The sequence below is a fragment of the Channa argus genome, chromosome 1 (assembly GCF_033026475.1).
Source record: "Channa argus isolate prfri chromosome 1, Channa argus male v1.0, whole genome shotgun sequence".
NCBI classification, from domain to species: domain Eukaryota; kingdom Metazoa; phylum Chordata; class Actinopteri; order Anabantiformes; family Channidae; genus Channa; species Channa argus.
Genome location: NC_090197.1, coordinates 35,744,428 through 35,763,953, shown reverse-complemented (window position 1 = coordinate 35,763,953; position 19,526 = coordinate 35,744,428). Strand labels below are relative to the sequence as shown.

The following is a 19,526-nucleotide window of genomic DNA, read 5'->3' as shown; positions in this document are numbered from 1 at the left end:
AAAGACAGCAGAGTTCCTACAGCTTGAGGGGAAATCAGTAGGCAACACCACTGATGAGACGATACTTGTGTGTCGACATGGGTGAGCTAATGCACAAAAAGTATGCGTGGGTGTGTGTGCTTCAAGTACTGCGGTCAGAGGCTGAGTACTCACACCACCTAGTGGCATTTCAGGCCTTGTATTTTTGCCTACAGAGGGAAACAGCAGGAAGATGAAAAGACAAACAAAACAGTTTTTACACCTGTAGCATAATCACACATTCAGCATTTCCATTCACTACAAAGTAAGTGAGAAATAAAGCTGCAAATGGGAGTCTCGTGGAATTAAAAGATCACCTTTGCTGGAGTAAATCTCACGATAAACACAACCACAGAAACAAGAGGACAGCAGGTTATGAAAAGTAAAACAGCATGTGCACAGGGGAGAGGCACAGCTGAAAAGACAAATGAGCTTTGCCAGGGTAAAAACATGGCCAAAGATGGAGTGAGATAGACAGATAAATGGTGGGAAGTATAGTTCAGTGCAGTTCTGCCCCCTAGGCAGTTCAGCTTCAATTGGAGACTTCTGACTGACAGGGGAAACTTTAATCCCTGCGTTCTGCATCTGTTTCCCTCATTCTTCTCTCTGCTCTCTCTCACATTATGTCTGGGCCAACTTAGCTTCATTAACGTGTAGGTAACTGCTGCCTTTCAACCTCCTTAAATTTGCCACCAGCACAGGTGGGTTTGCATCCCTTTATACTGATATGGCAAAAAAACAAAAAACAAATCAAAATATAAACATAACATTTGATGCACATTTACCTAGTACAAATGATCCTTCATTATCAGAAAAAACAAAATGGACTAAAAAGTAAATTAATGAAAATGATATTAGTCCAAACATTTGCATCCCTCTAATTAAACCATCCAAGGTAATTACATTTAATATGTAAATACAGATGTCTGATCTTTAAACAGGACTGTCAACACTTACTGCTTGATGAGACGTGCACCTTGCATTTGCAAGAAGTCAGATCTCCAGGAGCAGTCTCAAGGATTTTGCAGAGAGCAACAAAAACAGGAAAACAGCTTTCATGGGATATCACAATAAAATTGGCAAACCTTTAAAAAGCTGGAGAAAAGGTATATTAAATTTTAAGAATACCAGAACCAACTGTGAAGACTATATGTAAGAAACATAAACAAAATAAGACTCTACCAAGAAGAACAAAAAACAAAACAAAACTGTCAGTCAAGGGTAGTCTGCACAGTCTGGGATGTTTGGGAGAAAAGCATGCAGGAAGCCTTTGCTTACTTCTAGACATAAGGCAGCACACTTGGACTATATGATAAGGAGCATCTGTTAGAGTTTTGAGATTAAATTTAGTGGCCTGATGAGTCCACAGTTGAATTATTTGGTCATAATCTATCTGTGGTAAGAAACGTTCCTACAGTCAAACATAGAGGAGGCTCACTGATGTTTTTGGTTTATGCAAACACTGGAGCTCTGCATAAAGTAGAAGGAAGGATGAATGCAGCCCAAAATTAGATTTTAAAGCAAAGCCTCCTGCCACCAGTCCACAACACTAATAAAGAAGAGCCAGTTGATCATTTAACAAGACAGCCATCCAAATAAAGTCAACTCAATATTTGAATGTTTTACCATGCCTCCCCCCCTAGTCTCGAGACTTAAAATATCATTAAAAACCTCTGGATAGATTTGTAGAAGGTTGTAAATGGCAGACAACCCCACTATCTGAGCTACACACCTGAAAAGATACACAATCTCAGAGGGTACCCAAGAGGCTAAATGAGCTTATAAAAGGCAAAAGGAGGACATACAAAGTATTTCATAAACTGATGCAAACTTCTGCAATAATACAATTTTCATTATTTTACTATAACTTTTATTCAAAGCTCCTTGACCTTGTTACTTCTGACGAAAACATTTGTACTAGCTGAATGCCCATTAAATATTAAGCTAAGTTTAAGTCTTTTCCTCTTTTTGTAATTTCAAGTAAAGGGATAAAAAGTTTAGCATTCTACTGTATAACGTAAAGGCAGATAAAGGACAAATGATTCTGCTCTGAATCTTGTATCAGCATTATCACCCAAGTCCAGTCATTTATTACAATGATGAGCCACAAGACAGACATAACTTCATGTTAACTTGTGCATAGTTTGCTAAACTTATTACCCTTTCACCACCTAGTATTTTACCACATTCCCCAGACTCTTCAAACTATTTGTAAGTTTGACTCTTGGCTAGAAACTGCAACAAGAATCTTTTTCCCCCCCCAATTATGCAGCAGTCAGTCAAAGTGACTGTGTCCACAAACTGTCACAGCTGAGTGCTGTTAAGTATACCGACCATGCTCACTTTGGACGTTTGCTGTGACGGGCTCCACCCCCACCCTTTCACTTAAATCCTTGTAGGGTTAGAGGCACAATGATAAGCCAGAAAAGAAAGTTAACCAATCACAGGCTGTTACTGTACATGCATGAATACCAAAATGAAACTAAATATCACTACACCTCAATGTGAAGTTCATCTACTTTAGCTCTGAACGTAAAAGGTCTGGAAATGGATTTTAAAAACACATACAGTTGAAATAATTCAAAGAAGAAAACACATAGGGCGTGTACTGAAAGTAGCAACTTTTTCATTTAAGATACAACTATTTACAGGTAACCAAAGACTATGTCCTTGAAACAAGTACAAACATTTTTTTTTTCCTCTTCCTGCAACTTTTGTTTTTCCAAATGACAACTGAGAAATATTGTATAAAATAAAAATATCAGCTTCAGGGAAAAAAGTAGTCTAAGCATTTTAAATGTCCATTAACTGCTATGTACAGGAGTATTTACATTTTAAAATTCCATTCATACCAGAATTTGCAAAGTAATAAACAGTAAATTGTTGCAGTGATGTTCACTGCAGCCCTACAAACCAGATAAAACTAATCTGCTTTTACAGGTATGGCTGTCATTCAAATCAGTGATCATACATGTGAGCAGTACAAGACAGAGGCATTTTGAAAGTTCAGGTGCATCATCATTATGTGACAAATCTCACTACAAAATAAATAAATGGGAGCTTAATGCGTGTTTGTTCAATACAGACACATCATGATACAACGGGAGTAAAAACAAAGCTCCATGTGACTGGACATAAAGAAACAATCAGGAAATCCACATCAATCGATGAGCATAAAAATTATGCTCATCAATATCTATTTTCATTTTATTGAAATCTCATGTAATTTGATGTCAAATACTGCAATGCAGCTCAATCTGTCCTTAATTGTGCTATGTCCAGCCACTGAGCTGTGTCACATGGGTACATTATAATGAAACACGATGTGGAATTTTTAAGCAAATGGTAACTCACTGGGTAAAGACTTTGCATTTACAAAAGAGGAGAAAGCATTAAATTAAATAAATGTAAAAAAATTTTTTTTTTAAAAGTAAAACCATAATTGAAGTAATTCATTATATCTGTTACACCTGTGAGTCAAAATGCATACTCTCATTACATACTGTTAAATTAACTGAAATTAAAATAATCTAAAAAACAAACAACTAAAGTGATAATGGGTGAGAAGGATTTTTTAAATTCATAATAGTGTCTAAGATCCAAGTGCCATTATCAGTCAAAAATAAAAAAATAATAAAAAAAATGACATCCTAACAGATTTGCGTATCATGTAGTCCTGATTTTGTCAGCATTTCATAATTTGGGTAAAAAGAAAAAAGCGCATCTATGTCCCTTTCTAACTCACAGTTTACAAAAAAAAAAAAAAAGTTAACAGGCACAATGAGAACTGAAAATGCTAATCTTGAAAATACACTTTCCATCAAACATTCAAGCAAACTAATACATGGACATAAATGGATGTATGCATTTAAAATCATTCCACACAAGTATACACACAGAAATGTCATTGTAACATCCATGAAAATTATTGTTTCTCATGCTAATCAATGATTTCACCCTTGGCTTTGACATGGATAAGCAGAGATTAAAATTAATGATCCCTAAAATTTAGTTCGGAGGTTCACACTCTAGCTTAGTAGTCGGGAGACCACACAGCAGACAGGAGACTCCACCTTAGTGGCCCATTACTGTTGGACCTTTTGACATTTCAGTTCTACTTTGAGTCAAACTTTAAATATGACATTCCACAAAGTAGAAATCTAAGCATACCTTCTGCCTATTTCCCAGTTACCTGAGGACGAATCTTGAACTTTCCAAGCTTTATCTGACTAACTGTGGCAATAGTTGAGTGGAACTGAAGGTATCTGCACATCTTGTCAACTAGCAGGGCTTTGGTTCAGGCTGTGCTCCAGAGAGAGGGGGAAACTTTCTGTCTCTTTAAGCGCATATCAGCGTTTGCCTTCAACGGTCAAAATTCTGAATGATCACAGCATTGGGTGATCCGGTTAAGTCAAGGGAATACTGCTGAGACTCCAATGACCCCTTGTTGCTCCAGTCAGGTTAGGGGCAGAGAACAGCCTGGATCCCTTTATTGTGCAGTTCGAATGTGGGTTTGCTGTCTGTTAACAGTGCTCCAGGTAGTCGATGACCCGCGAGATGGACTTCTGTCCTGTGGTGCCCATCGCACACTGTGTAGACAACAAAAACAGCAGTGTGAAGGTGCTATGAACAACTAGACTTGTGAGGTCTTTAGGCAGACTGAGGATTAAGGAACCTCTTTCAGCTTCTGTTTTCTTGCTGATATTTATCAAACGTTTGTTTCACATCTCCACTTCTGACAAGATGAGTCACAGTAAAAGCTGCTGCAAAATGCATAGCTCAGACTGTAAATGTTTAGTTACATTAGTAATATTATTGCTTGAATTATTATCAAACATTTACACCACTACATGAATTGCACTCCTTGGACAAACAAGAATTATTATTTGTTAAGTTTCTGATCACATTCTGTATTATAATCGAACTGCCTTAGTATTTTATATAAGTACCACAAGAGGCTGTGCAAGTGATTTTAAAGCAGCTAAGAGGCTACTAAGACATTTCAGATAAGCTGCAATCAGACGGCCTTTTCGTTAATGAAAAAACCCAAATAAAAGCTTTGCTTTTCATCCATTCCAGCATTTTTATCAACGCTGAATGAGGGTGCGAGGGAAAAGTGCAAAGGCTGCAATTATTTAAAGCTAAAGGGTAATGAATGTGGCAGTGTACAGAAATCACTAATGCTCTAAAATGTTTATTTGATCAAAGCCACTTCAATGCACAAAAGCACTCAATGGGCCAAATTAAACGGCTTCAATACAATTTGCCTGTAACCAAGGATCTCGTGAATTTAAGTGTACAAAAATACCTCTGGTGTCAGTTTCACCATTTAATGGCCTGAAAATGATGGCTCGTGATTCAGGCTAGAAATAATTTTGATTTATTCCCATGCAATACTAGTGGCAATTGGTTTACCCTCAGAGTTATACTTACAGTGAGGTTCATGAAACTCAAGAACTTCTTCAGCATTTCTGTCATGATGGAGAAATCTCCTTTAGGTAGATGCTCTCTCACAGTAGTCACATTCATCTGAGAAAAACAGAAAGGTTGGTGATCAAGAACATGTTTGTACTTAAATAGGAAAAAAATAAATACATCCAATTATAATTTGTGTGTTTGTGTGTGCATGTTACTCTCACCTGGCTGCCCTGGCAGAGGCATCCCAGCAGCAGTGCAGTGTAGGAGGCAACAATACTGTCCTCCATATGCTTGCCTGCATGCTGTAAAGCTACAGCAAACATAAGAGAAAACGAAATGATTCACAATTACAAATTTGCTTTTTATGGAGACGATTGTTTTAAATTCTTAATTAAAGGGCTGATGAAACCACACAAATTTTGTCTGGAAGCATCAAGTAGCCTACTGTCTGTATTGTAGTAAAACAAAAACAAAAAATGTTCCTAGAAGCAAAATGAGTGCAAACTGTCTCACTCTGTGTATTGATGACCACATCCAAACAGAGCAAAAATGTATGTTATGTTAAAATATGTTTGCATTTCTTAGCAAACCTTTTAACCATCCATGTCTAAGTCAGATTTACTACTTATTTATGTTACAAAACTAATGTCCACATTAACCACTTTATCTGTTTTTACTTTCATACAAAACACAACTACCTACCTTTATTTAAGTCCAGTTCTTCATCCTCTTCCTCTTTCTTATCAGATGCGTTTTCAGTTTGACTGTTGTCAGTTTCAGCTGCCACCCACTGGATCTCCCCCGAAGTCTCCTGCCACTCTCCACTTTGGTCCAGCACAGGCTTAGGTGCCTCACTGATGAGGTCATCAGTCTTAGCCTCAGCCAGAATGGCAGCGCGCTCCCTTTCCAGGAAGAGCTAGGGATGTAGAGAGAAATAAACAGATCAGAACACCACCACATAAGCTTACACTAAATGCAAGTGAAAGCTGATTTTTTTTTTTTTTTAATTATTCAAAGGGAATGAAGGATTAACAGCCAAGCATGGCAGCCAAGAGATTTCTTCGTGGCAAGGTATACCAAATACTCCACAACAAGCCTTTACGTCTTGACAGTAAAAGTAATTTTAAAGTCTATCATTAATTTATTCTCAAAGGCTCTTTTCAGGCTTTCAGAAAACTTTTCACTAATGAGTCATTTGGGCAAAGCATTGGTTTTAAGTAATATCAATTATAAAGCAAAACATTATTAAAATGCTATCTTGAAATTTAAATCCACAAATGAGTCTGCATCAATTTACACTTGCTTATTACTTAAGTGTTCAAAAATGAATGTCAAATGTACGCAACTTTAGAGTTGTGCATTTACTTAAGATGCACTGAAAGATGGAGCTTTCGATTGTGTGTACTTAAGGGAACTTGGAATGATGATACAGCAACAAAGCATCATTCATTTTTACAAACTTGCCAAAAGTAATGTTTTCCTGAGAAAATAAAATACAACTTGCTTTTTTGACCACTAAAACCATATATATTTACCTAACTTTTTGCTTTTAGCTTTTGAATACATAAAAAGGGGAGAAAGAAATCCTCAACAACTAAGCAGTAGCTAAGACTACACAGACAATAACTGCTCTATTGAGGTGCAATTCCTACCTTCACCAGTGCAGCTAAAGCACCAGAGGTTTTGGGCTTGTCCGCACTGTCTCCCTGAGTCTCAGCTTTGCTTGGCAGAGCTGTCTCTACTTCTGTGTTTGTTGGGTCAGCAGGCTGTGTCAAGCTGTCTTCTAGACAGGTGTCATCGAGGACATATTCCATATCAACCAGAGAGTGGCGGTTTCTAGAGCTGTACTCCACAAGGTTAATTAGTAGTCCCAAGCCCTGGAACACACATCAGAATACAGCCATTAGACACACACACATACATGCATTCAAAACACAGTTTGGCATAATCTCTTTTTAACATTTACATGGTGTTTTTTGTAGTCTTCAGGACCATCTTACCAGTACTCTCACGTCAAAGCGCTGCTCCTGGGGGATGTATCGTGGGACACGAAGGACACAATTCAGAGCAGTAACTATTAGCTGCTCCTGCTCACCTGTCTTAGTGCTTCCCCATTCTGCAGACAAAAGCAACACTGAGACTCCCCTCTCTTCATACTCCCTGCTAAACACTTTGTCAACTTTGACACATTTCCTGGTAAAATCTGTAGATGTACCAAGTGATTCAAATTCAAGTGCAAAACATATAATTTGGAATTGGGAATACCATTGTCATGGGTAAGGTTGAGAAGCACTCCAATGACAGCCCTCATGCAGTCCTCCACTGCCTTGCCCACATTACTGAAGCTGCAGTGGGGCAGCGCTGCACTCGACGATGACAAAGAGCTGTTGTTTAATTCCCTACTGTATCTCTGGATCATATCCTCACAGTACCGCAAAGCTCTGAGAAAAGAAAAAGATGAATGAAATAAAGTGAAGAGGCACATTTTCAAGAAAATAAGCTTGAAGAAGTGGGGAAAGAAGAGCAGGCATATATGCCTATAATTCCCAGCAGTGTGGTGGCTTAATGGGAAAGGCATCAGGCTGTGATATGGAAGACTTTCAGATAAAATCCTAGACTACTAAATATGTGTGTTGAGCAGGAAACTCAGCGCTAGGTTCCCAGCCACCTGTGGCTGACCATTGCTACCGGTCAAAATCATTGTCACATGTATGTGTAACATGTAATATGTGCTCAGCTATAACAATAAAGCATCCATGCTACATAGAAGGGAAATCCAATGCCAACTGCCATAGTAACAGAAGAGCTAGTTATAATAAAATTTTCTTTGACCTACATTCTATGCTACACCCGATATTCCTCTGCTTCTGTAAGGTGAAGACGTTTGTATCTGACATGTAAGTAACTGTAAAAGACAACAGGTCTTTCAAGACAGTTTCATGTTAAGGGTACAGGGGTGTTACAAAAAATACAAAGGTAAAGTGAATATAATAGTCAGTGTGTCAATAGATATCCAGTCAATAATAGCTCCAAGCTATATCTGGCTCACCTGGCTGAGGAGACAATGAGTTGAGAGTCTTTGTATGCAATCAAGTAACCCTGGTTTTCTGGGTTCTGCACTGTCACCTGAAAGAGAAATAAAAATCAATAGAGGGGAAGGTACAGTAAAAGCCCTGAAAAGGAGATATGAAAATAAAAATGAAGGGAGAAACGTTTGGTTGAGAGTTTTGATCAATGACATATTAAGTAGAATAGTTGAGGAGAGAGTTTATAACAAACCCAGTAATCGAGTGACAAAAGTTTCCAAGGAATGCATAGATCGACTACTCTTATTCTTGAGTGTGTAACTTTGTTGAAAGACAACAACAGAGCAGTACTTACACTTTCAAGCACTCTTAGACATCTCTCAGCCCCCCATAAAAACTCTACAAGGTTCTCCTTGTCATCCTCTTGGCTCAGGTTCTGCACACACTCTTTAACTGTGGTAACAAAACACACAAGCCACATGACTAACACATTCTGACATCCACATGAAATTCAACAATCAGGTCTTTAAACATATGAGCACAGAGATTCCAACCACCGCTTATGTAATTCAACACAAGCACATCATCCCAGAAACCTTTAGGGTCTGATAATAGGGGAAAAGAATTTAAAAGAAAACTATGATTAAATCGGAAAAATACAAAATATTCAATCATAGAGGTTTTCTTTTTTTGTAGTGTAAATATTTGCTGAGAAAAAAGGCACAAATGTGTTATGCAAGTTGTGACTTCTAACAGTTGTGAGTGGGGAGGGTTGGTTGGCTCTGGCTATGTTGCTAGAAAACTGCATCTATGAGAGGGACAAACTGAAACAAGATTTTGCACATTGATCTGAGCTCGCAGTTTGCGTTTGCTGAACAAATATTTAGCAACACTGTATTCTACATTACTCCAGCTGTACCTACCAGGGAGCTAACCATCTGTCTGCAGATATCAAATTTGTGTCATGTCAACACAAACAGTGAAGATTAATTAGTAGGCATACTTTTGCTTTGTTTCAATATGAGCTTATATCCTACACAGTTATTGTAAAGAAGTACATATAAGACTGATTTATTTATTTTTTTAACCATTATAATAATGACACCCCTGCAATTGTTACAGATTTTATATTATTCTAGGTCACCTGTTTTGGACATATCAGGCCTAAATGTTCATAAATATCATTTATAATAATATACATTTAAGAATATGTGTTTTAATTTTTTTAGCTTTATTAATTAATTTATTGTGTGCACCTATATTTAATTTAATATTTATGGAACAGTGGTGCTCACTCATTGAAGGTAGAAAAAAATGTAAGTTCTAAGATAAACACTAAGATTATCTGCTTTTGAAGTTAACTTCAAAATCAAATCAGGTGACTGGTGTTTATATCCAGCTACCCACCTTTATCTACAATATGGTCCAAACCTCCCAATAGCCTCAGTTCCTCTTTGAACCAATCACCAGCTCTCTTGGAGGTAAGAGAGAGCAATGCTTCCATGGCAAGGTGGCCCGTCTAAAACAGAAAAATCATCACGTTAAACACAGCAATATCCTTATTCTTACATATGTCAACAGAATATTCTTCATTGGAACACTTGGCACTCAAAATTAATTTGCTTACTTAATAGTAATTTTGTTAATAAAATTTAAGGATTATGGATTAAAACCCCCTAGGATTAAAACCCCCTAGGATACGCACATTTACATTGTAAAGGTAAAAAGGATCACAAAAAGCTGTTAAACAAGTTATTTAAGACAGCTTGGCAACAGGAAAATGGCACAAAAATGTTAGTTGCATTACATGCTGATTGGTCATTTTTGCTCAATGTAACAGGCTGGGCATGTAATAACACTTCCAATGAAGTATGTAGCATAGTCATGAACATTTGCTTAACTCACACTTGTTTATACTATTGCACATTCAGAGGTGAAGGTTTTTGTTTGCATGTTTTTTTCATTAGAGACAACCCACCGTGATGTTTTCCAAGTCAAGGTGCTTGTTGTGCACAGTCTCACACAGCTTCCTGATCTTCTCCTTGACCTTAGCTACCTCCTTTGCAGTGAGCTGATCTTGGTGGGCTGAGTAGTCCTGATCCAGCTCCAACAGCTTGATCATTAGCTCCAGACATGCCCTGTCCAGATCCATATTCAGACGGTCCCGACTCAGAATGTACATCAGGGCAGCAGTGCACAAAGCAAGGTTCTGAAAGGACAACAAATAGCTGCTGCATTTTACAAAGTGGTGACATCTGTTATTTGAAGAGTATTGCCCAAGTTTGAAGGCTTACAGGAAAATCATTTGCAAATGTAAAACTGTAAAATTAATAGAAGTAAAAACAATGTAATGAATATATTGGGGATTACTGAGGATTGGGACCAAAGATAATACACTGCTACAATATTACAACCTAGGACAAAGTAAACCATAAAAGGTGGAGTTATTCAGAAATGAAAAACATTAGACAAAGTAGTGACAAACTATAAAGATAAAACTTGGCAAGTAGGTGACAGAATTTCACTGACCGGGTGTTGTGGAGCATCACTGAGTATTTTGAAGACCTGTGCCACTTTCCCTCTGGCTCGCAGGTGCATCCTGAAACTGGGCATGGCACACCGTGTGGCCAGGCTGATTATACTGTAACAGTGTGACAGGGAAAAAAATAAACAAAAGCTGACAAATGTTGGGTCAAATATTTAATCATCCTTGTCCAAGAAACTAAGATAAATGAGAGTGAACAGTCTACTTCTCATTCAGGATCACCACTTGTGATTCACATTTTGTTTGTATTTTAACTGTCTAAAAATCACACTAAAAGGAGGCTGGACGTCCTGCAGCTTTTTGGAAATCAAGGTTGCCTTTCTGAGTGGATCCATTTTCAGTGATGAGCTCAGCTCATCAAAAAAGCTCAGCTCAGAAAAGCTCATCTTTATCTCAGCGTAATACACCAAGATATGAACAAAATCAACATGATGAATAAAAGGCCAAAGAGAAGCCAAAAGAGGCCAAAGAGAAAGGCAAACAATGTGTACAAACAGTGCTATTTTTAATTTAGATTTTGATGTGGTATTTGTTTTGAATAAAGGTACTGAGGGGATTTTTCACTAAAAAGCTTCAGTCATTGACATACTGTATTGAAGACCAGAGTAAAACAAAAACACATTTAAATTTATTTTGTGTCTCTACTCCCTGCTGTTCATAAACAGTACTGTAATTATTCTTGTTTACATTAATTAGTATTAATAAGTATCGTTGCACAAATGATAAAGCTCTGATCACCTATAGCAACTGTTTCTAAAGTGAACAAATATTACCATGTCCCATCCCATCACTTTTGTGAGATACTTAGTATTGAAATAATTTCATGAACGTATCACTGGGAAAAAGATCTGTCAAAATAGAGCATATGAGTTCTGCTCTATAAACAAAAACAAAAAAGTCAGCGCAAAATAGTTTCCCCACTTACCTAAGGCATCTTGTGTTGAGTGGCTGACTGCTTTTCAGCCCTGTCTCCAGGTACTCAAAGTCATCTGTGAACTCTTGATTCTCCCCAAACTCCACCACATCATTGAAGTGCTTCACATGCTGCACCACCGTATATAGCTGGTGGAAAGAAAATTTGGTTAACAACAACTAACTAGGCAGCAGTGCAATTGTCCAGAGACAACTCACACAAACACCTCACACAAACACACCTACAGAGCAAGAGAAAAGGTCTCATTGTTATTGGAAATAGCTCATTAATTGTAGCTTGGCATGTGGAGTTCCGTCCAGATCAGCAGTCAACTATGTATGTTGCCAGTATCAACGGGCATGCTGTGTGCACCCTCAGCATGACAGAATGGAGGACCTAAGACAACACAAGTGACTAGCAACAGCTTAACTGAAGCCTTATTACCTCAGGGGAACTGTGGCTAACAGCCTAACCTGAGGGCAGAAGGCCCATCTGTAAACAACACAACTTGCAGGGGAGTTCAAATTAACAGCAACATTTATCACTGCTACCTCAAATCCACTGTAGGTTTTAAATAAACAGTTACCTTGAAACACATAAAATGAGTAGTATTCCTATACTCTATAACTTGAATGAAATGGGTAAAAGGCTTCTTGGATGAGTATAAAAGGAAACCATCCATTTCTAACAGAATGCAGAGCATTATAGTAAATAAACACAATTAGGTATTTAGCTGAAATGCCTTGTTTTCCCTATGTTCTTTAGCGGACATCGAAAAAGATTAATGAGCTCTGGACTCACCTCTTTGTCCTCCTTCCTGCATTTGAGTGTGGTGACAATATCCTGGTTGGGTCGAGTAGGGATGGTCTCTGACTTAATGACTTTGGGCGGCGGAGGGGCTTTGAACAAGCCATCATCTTTATGGGAGTTGCTGTCCTTACTGCTGCTCGATAAAATGGCCTGAGGAGCAAAGAGGTGGAGAAATGGGGCTCATACCAATGCAACAAAATCTGTTTAATGGCATGTCCACAAGATTTACCACAGCTGAACAGTTTGTTAAGCACACAAGCCTTTAATAAGTGATGTTAACAGATGTCAGATGAGGTAGTGAGAAGTTAACAACAACTTTTAAATCCCAGTTGCTAGGCTCTGCTTAGCTCATCTCTGAATAAACATTTATTTCCATGGGGGCACATTCTATGCAGAATATACAACTTAGTATTACAAACTTTCACTTGGCTAGGAAATTAAGACCATATTAACATAAAGTGACTAATTAGAGCAATTAATACAGAACTGTTAACTATTAAGATTAATAAATTAAATCCTGGACTGTGGGTAGTAGTGAATAGGAAAGTCTTTAAATAAATGTACTATTAACTATTTGAATTATACAATGATCAGCCAGAACATTAATACCACCTGCCGGTTTTAATGTAGTAGTGCACAGGTATCATCGTGGGAAAACCAAACACTGGGAATGACCAACAGGTGTGGTCTCACACATACTCACCCCTTACTGCATCTTAAGGTTCCTCAGCTGCAAAATGGCCAGACTACCTATGCTGATTCCAATGTTGCGGCTGATTTGTATACATTTCATGGTCTTAATAGTCACCTGTTTTGTGTGTAAAATTAATGCACAGATTTCCCAAAACAATTTACTCTCGTCGCACATTGACAGTCCACTATAAGATGAATATTTTACCGGAGCAGTTTGGGATCGAGAAAGTGGAGGCACAGACATCTCTTCAGGCTCAGGCTGGTTCCAGTGGCGAGCATTATACACAGCTTTGGCAGGGGACTGGAACACAGTGAGGTTTAGTTAGCTAAACAAGACACGCCATAAAATATGGTATGATATTCGTGTACCATTTATACATGTGTGTATGTGATTATTTAACTTCTCAATGGATAACTCATCACTGCAAAAACCTTGAGACATCCAAAGTTCAAAGCACGTCATGTAGCTGGAACCACTTACACTTACATAGAAACACTTCAACTGTAATCTCTATAAGCCAACGTAGCACAAAGCTTACGTTATTGTTGTGAAATAACATGACTGGACACAAACACTGCATAATTCAATAAGGATGATAGACTGAGACAACCACAACATAAGTGTGGAGGATAATAGTCCCCAAGCAGCACAAAACATTTCCTGAAAATGACACTGTGCAACTCAATTATACATTACAAAAAAAGTTCAAAGTTTGGTTGATGATGTAGAAACAGTAAACACACAGGATTAGGAAGCCAAACCACAAATAACCCAAAAGCAACTGAAAAACATGATACAGACACACATTGAAATCTTTTTCATACTGAAAAACCAATATATTTTGTGCAACTGAACATGTGACACTGCTGTCACAGATTAATTACTGGGTATCATACAGAGCCTTAAGTCTGCAACTATAGTTCTACTACATATTACTGCTGAATCACTGAATTACATTACATAAAATAACAACAGCATCAATTGTGTTTTTTTCCCCCACCTATTTGCTCCATTCTTCCTGATAGTCATCTCTTTAACATAGCCTTATTCTATTTTTTAGATAAGCTGAGTATTGTGTAATTGTCATTTAAACATCAATGCCATTAAAAGAAATGTCTGTTCAAAGTCAAGTACTAGTACTACTAGTAGTACTACTTTTGAGTAAAAGCAGACAAGGACATGCTAAGAAATTTCTAGCATGCTATGTTCATTATACCTTTTTTGGTCCACTGAATATCTTTTTAAGTCCACTGCCAACGTCCTTGGATTTGTCACTTGTCTTCCCTGAGCGGCCTTTTTGCCCCTCGGGGATGCCAGGACTTGAGTCATCAGCAAAGTCAAAAGCATCTGTTCGAGACAGATTGTTAGAGCAAATACCTAAAGTAAATAAAAAGCAGTGGTGCAAAGTAAACTATGACCCCTCTCCAAACTGTAAAGGACAGCTCACCTGTATTGCTGCTGGCCTGACTGTCCTGAGAATCACTGGTATGAGGACTGTCCACACTGGAACTCAGAGCAGCCAATGCTGCAGCTGCCTTCTTGACCTTCTTCTCTTTGGCCTGAGCGCTCTCGTCATCACTGTCACTCTCACTCAAGTCATCAAAACCAAAGTACTTGATCTTGTAGCTACTCTTTCCTGTCATACCGCCTTCTGAACCATCCTCACCCTCCTGGTCCTCTTTATCCTCAAAGCCAAAGAACTCCAGCTTGGTCTCAGTCTTTGTCTTCTTGGTCTTTGTCTGCGTGGGTCTAAACCTATAAAGAGAATAAGAGGGTTTGTTTTGAATATTCTGATTGTTGTTTTTTTTCTGTTGGTGAGAAAGAGCAAACAACTGAAGCAGGGCAAGACAACAAAACAAAACAAAGAGCATCCCTTCAGGGGGTGCCACAGCACAATGTGTTCCGCATGTTGATTTGGCATGAGTTTTTAAGGCGAATGCCCTTCCTGCCGCAATCGCCCCATTTTATCCGGGCTTGGGACCGCCAACAAGGCGGCTCTTGGAGGATGGGTGGGGAGAGACCTGGTGAGATGGGATTCAAACCTGTGGTCTTCCACATCCCAACCCAATGCTCTACCACTGATCCACTGGGGCCCCCCTACTTAAACATGATACACAATAGGCCTATAAATGGGCCACAAATACTAAGGTCACACTAAGGTCAGTGTCTCCAAAGACCATGATATCATATGGCATGCTATTAAATTATCCCATCTCAGTGTGCAAAGTATGTATTAATGCTGATGTAGTGAGCTTTGCTCTAGATTTAGATTTCGGTCACAGAAATCCACATTCATCCAGAGGCTTACTTGTCTACAGCACTCTATCCAATCTGTATTCAAGTCTTTCCCTTTCTTATGATATTTCATGCACATCTGCCCGACAAGTAAGCAAGTGTCCAAAAAACTATTATTGAGCAAAACCTCATAATACAGCATTTTAAATAGTAATTTTCAGCAAGGCGCATTATACATGTATTATACTTTGATTTTGACTCCAGTACCAGACACAGATACATACATGACCCATACCAATAATAACTATAATACAATGAGCCTTTTGCTCTTCAGCATTTGAAAGAAATTATATCTAATAGCATCCAATTCTAAAGAGGTGATGATCATTGTAAAATCCTGAATTATTCACATGTAACTAAACAGATTCTGTATACAAATATCTGAAGACAGGTTTTTAATCACGTTTTCCACAGCACTATTTGTTAAATGTAGAAAAATATTTACCTAGTTGGTTTGGGAGGGGGAGCATCGGATTTCTTCTTCATCTGGCCGGCTTCTCCAACGTCAGCAGGAGTCGCTGGGGTGACCAGTTCATCAATGCTTCGCTCAATTGAGTCCTGGATGGTCACATTGCACACTGACAGACAGGAAGGGTGCAGAACTGTGTAGTCCCGTACTCTCCCACCGCCTCTTCCAGCAGGCTTGGCTGCTGTTTTAGCATTGGCAACAATACTACTTGTACTAGCAGAAAGGACACTGTTGGTTTTATCTTGAGCATTCGCCGTTTCAGTGGGCTTGTTGCTGTTGTTTTCGGTAGGATCAGAGGATGTTTTGTTGGGCCGGTTGGGCCGCAGGTATTTCTTGCAGTTGGAGGCCCTTAAAGTAAATGGGGAAGGGGGAATGTTGTCCACTGGTTCTTGTGGAGGCTCTGTCTGAGGCAACAGGTCCACATTTGCCATCTCTTCTGATGGCAGTCCATCATAAGAAGATGAGATCTGGAAGTCTCTGCTACCACCGGGCGAATCAGTTGACAATGTAAATTGGGTGTCTGTATTTAGAGAGGAAGAGGTTGGCCTCTGGGAGGCTAAGAAGGTCTGCTCATCAGAAGAAAAGGTGTCTGAGAAAGAGGCCACATATGCAGGTTTTTGGTTACTATCTGATATACTTTTGTACCAGGGCTGGTTATTTTTAACAACACTCTCATCAGACATTTGCTTGCCTATGAATAGAGAAGAAAATAACAGATGGTCAGATTAAAATAAAATTACACTGGAGCTTATTGTTTCGCAGAAATTACATATAAAATGAATAGGCAAAGAAAAATAATGAAATTACATAGTCTGTGTGGTAACTACGTACTTGTGAAAGTGGGTGTTGACACTGCAGAAACCTGTGCAGATGTTACACCAGTTGCTGTCCCACCACCCTGCACTGCTGTTGTCCTTTCAGCAACCATTTCATTAACTGTCAATTCGGACACGCTGTGAGAGGTTACAGTTTTAGACTCATCATCACTGTCAAACCCAAATGGATCTTCTTCACTGTCGCTGTCCTCAAGCCTGGGTCTCTTGGAAAGCTCAGAGCCATCAGATTTTAAAAGGGGCCTCTTACCCCCTAACTGAGCCTTGTAGGTGGTCTCCCCCCATTTGGTGGTCAGTGTGGGCTTTTTATTGGAGAAGACTTCTTCAAATTTTGAATTAGCCTGCCCTCCCTTGCGGTTGTACGTTTTGCCAAATCTGGATGTCATGTCGATTGCTTTATGTTACATATTCCCTGTTAACAGAGGCAGAACAATAAATGTTTAACATCCCTCTTAAACACGAATCAAGTAATCCACATACTGTACATCTCTACTATTGTGAGCCAGCATTTTAAAATAAAATATTAGCGTCACTTATGACGTGAAATTAAAAAATAAAACGTTTCGTTCAATCTCGCTGGTAAGGACGGGACGATTTAATTGCCGTTAGCGCATACCTAACATTAACAGAGTCAACTAACGGCAACTGGTAAGCATGGCTAACTCGCTAGCTCAAGTAGCATATCTTACAAACAAAATTATCGGAAGCCACAACATTTTCAATGTTCTTTTATGAATCTTAGTTTTAATTACACCAACAAACGCCACAGCAAAAAGACAGTTAAGCTAACTATGTTTATTAACTCTAGCTAAACCTTCTTCTGCTTGTAAAGTTTTTATAAAGTTAGCCTTTAGCCGTTAGCTTTAACGTTGCTAAATTATGCTAATCCCTGCTTATATTTCACACTTGACTGTAACAAATGTCGGAAATTTTGAGTTTTAAACACGATGTGCAAATTTAAATATACATTTGAATATATAGATGGGTGTTTAAAAACAGACACGAGAACAAAACATTAGCAGCAAACGGTTACCTTCCAACTCCAGCGACTAGCTAACCGCTTGTTTTTTAGCCGACCGGCTAGGCCTGATCTCTCACTCGCGCACAAATCAAGCGGGTAAAGTCCGTCCGGAGCAGGAGAAACAACACTAGAAAGACATTTCTAAACCTAACAGCCCCCACAGCAGTGCTTGTTGCCAAATGAAAGCGACCTAAGCTGCTCCGTAGTTAGTATGATCTAAATACTAGCTCATAATCCGGACTTTTTGCATGTTCTAGTCACTGCTACTGACGGCCATTAAAATATCCCCTCCCTCCTCGTTCCCTGGCAAGAGCCCTCAACTAGTGCGCTGCTAGACACGAGCTGACCAATCAGCAGCAGCGATGTTTTACTGTCACTTGACGCTCTGTCAGCTAACGGCACTCTGATTGGTTCTAAACCCGTACCATAATAAACGATAGGGGGCCCTGGAGGACCACGTTTGTTGATGTAAACTTGAGGATGTGCCAAATCTGAACGGTAGCTTACCGATGGTGTCGCCTTGTTTTAGAATGTGTTTTACTCCGTTTAGTAAGAGAACAGTATGGACATTAAATATTATATGCAAACAAAAATGTTTATATTAGAGCCATAGCACTAGCTCTCTATACCGAGTATTGTATTGTAAATAATGGTGAAACACGTGGTTAATACTTTCTTTTTCTAATACACGGAAACGACAAGAATATTTATAATTCACTTATTTAATATTCATTCTTTCTTCATGAACACAGTCCCAGCTAATCCCCCCTGGAGGCAGAGCTAAGATACACCTGGTATAATTAGTTATATATAATAATAATGTAAAAAAGTATATATATATATATATATATATATATATATATATATAAAAGCATGTGTCAATCATCCAAATTATTAATACCATCTGGTGGTTTTAATATATGTTTTTTTTATAAAAATATAATGACCTACTAAATTCTGATGTTTCATTATAGCTTAACTGTTCACATAAGCGCATAAAGTCACCACCTATAACCTTGGTGAAATTAAAAATCTATAACATGCAATAAATAAAATGTAATTGTTGCATGCTCACTACACTTAATGTTAGAAACAGAAAGCATTTAGACAACACTAGCAAAGGTCCAAGACACAGAAGGTTTCATGTGTGCACTATAAACAGCCTGGGTCTGCAGGGCAAAGTTGTTCCAACTGTATCAACATTGAAATGGCCATTATTCAGCCTAGACAGAGATCACAACATCTCCTCCAATGAATGCAAGTCTTGATAAAGTTGGACCTTGGGGACACTTCTGTTGAAATGGCTGGTCTAAGTTCAGAGACAGAGAGATATTTCCCATGGGAAGAAACTGTGTTGTTCAGGTCTTTTTTGAGTTATATTTGCATCTTGCCAAATAAATACTCTAAAATTACTATACTATACATTACTATACATACACACACATACATGTATATGTATACAAAAAAGACAGAATTTTAGATTT

The 19,526-nt window shown here is 38.5% G+C and overlaps 1 protein-coding gene across 2 annotated transcripts; it reads right to left on the bottom strand.

The window, feature by feature from the left end:
- Positions 1 to 2,276: 2,276 nt before the first annotated feature.
- Positions 2,277 to 18,345, bottom strand: wapla (WAPL cohesin release factor a). Of its 2 annotated transcripts, none has more exons than XM_067516439.1 (20): positions 18,055 to 18,345; positions 17,020 to 17,433; positions 16,165 to 16,879; positions 14,872 to 15,179; positions 14,641 to 14,771; positions 13,629 to 13,724; positions 12,722 to 12,880; positions 11,933 to 12,069; positions 10,992 to 11,103; positions 10,441 to 10,671; positions 9,870 to 9,981; positions 8,818 to 8,915; positions 8,486 to 8,562; positions 7,702 to 7,877; positions 7,437 to 7,552; positions 7,089 to 7,313; positions 6,139 to 6,352; positions 5,658 to 5,746; positions 5,452 to 5,547; positions 2,277 to 4,607 (listed from the first exon to the last, which is right to left on the bottom strand). In XM_067516439.1, the coding sequence occupies exons 2-20, from the start codon at positions 17,405 to 17,407 to the stop codon at positions 4,542 to 4,544; spliced, it is 3,546 nt and encodes a 1,181-aa protein (XP_067372540.1). In that variant the 5' UTR covers positions 17,408 to 17,433; positions 18,055 to 18,345; the 3' UTR covers positions 2,277 to 4,541. The 2 variants fall into 2 exon arrangements, with proteins under 2 accessions (XP_067372540.1, XP_067372549.1); XM_067516448.1 differs by having other exon boundaries at positions 16,165 to 16,777.
- Positions 18,346 to 19,526: the final 1,181 nt, after the last annotated feature.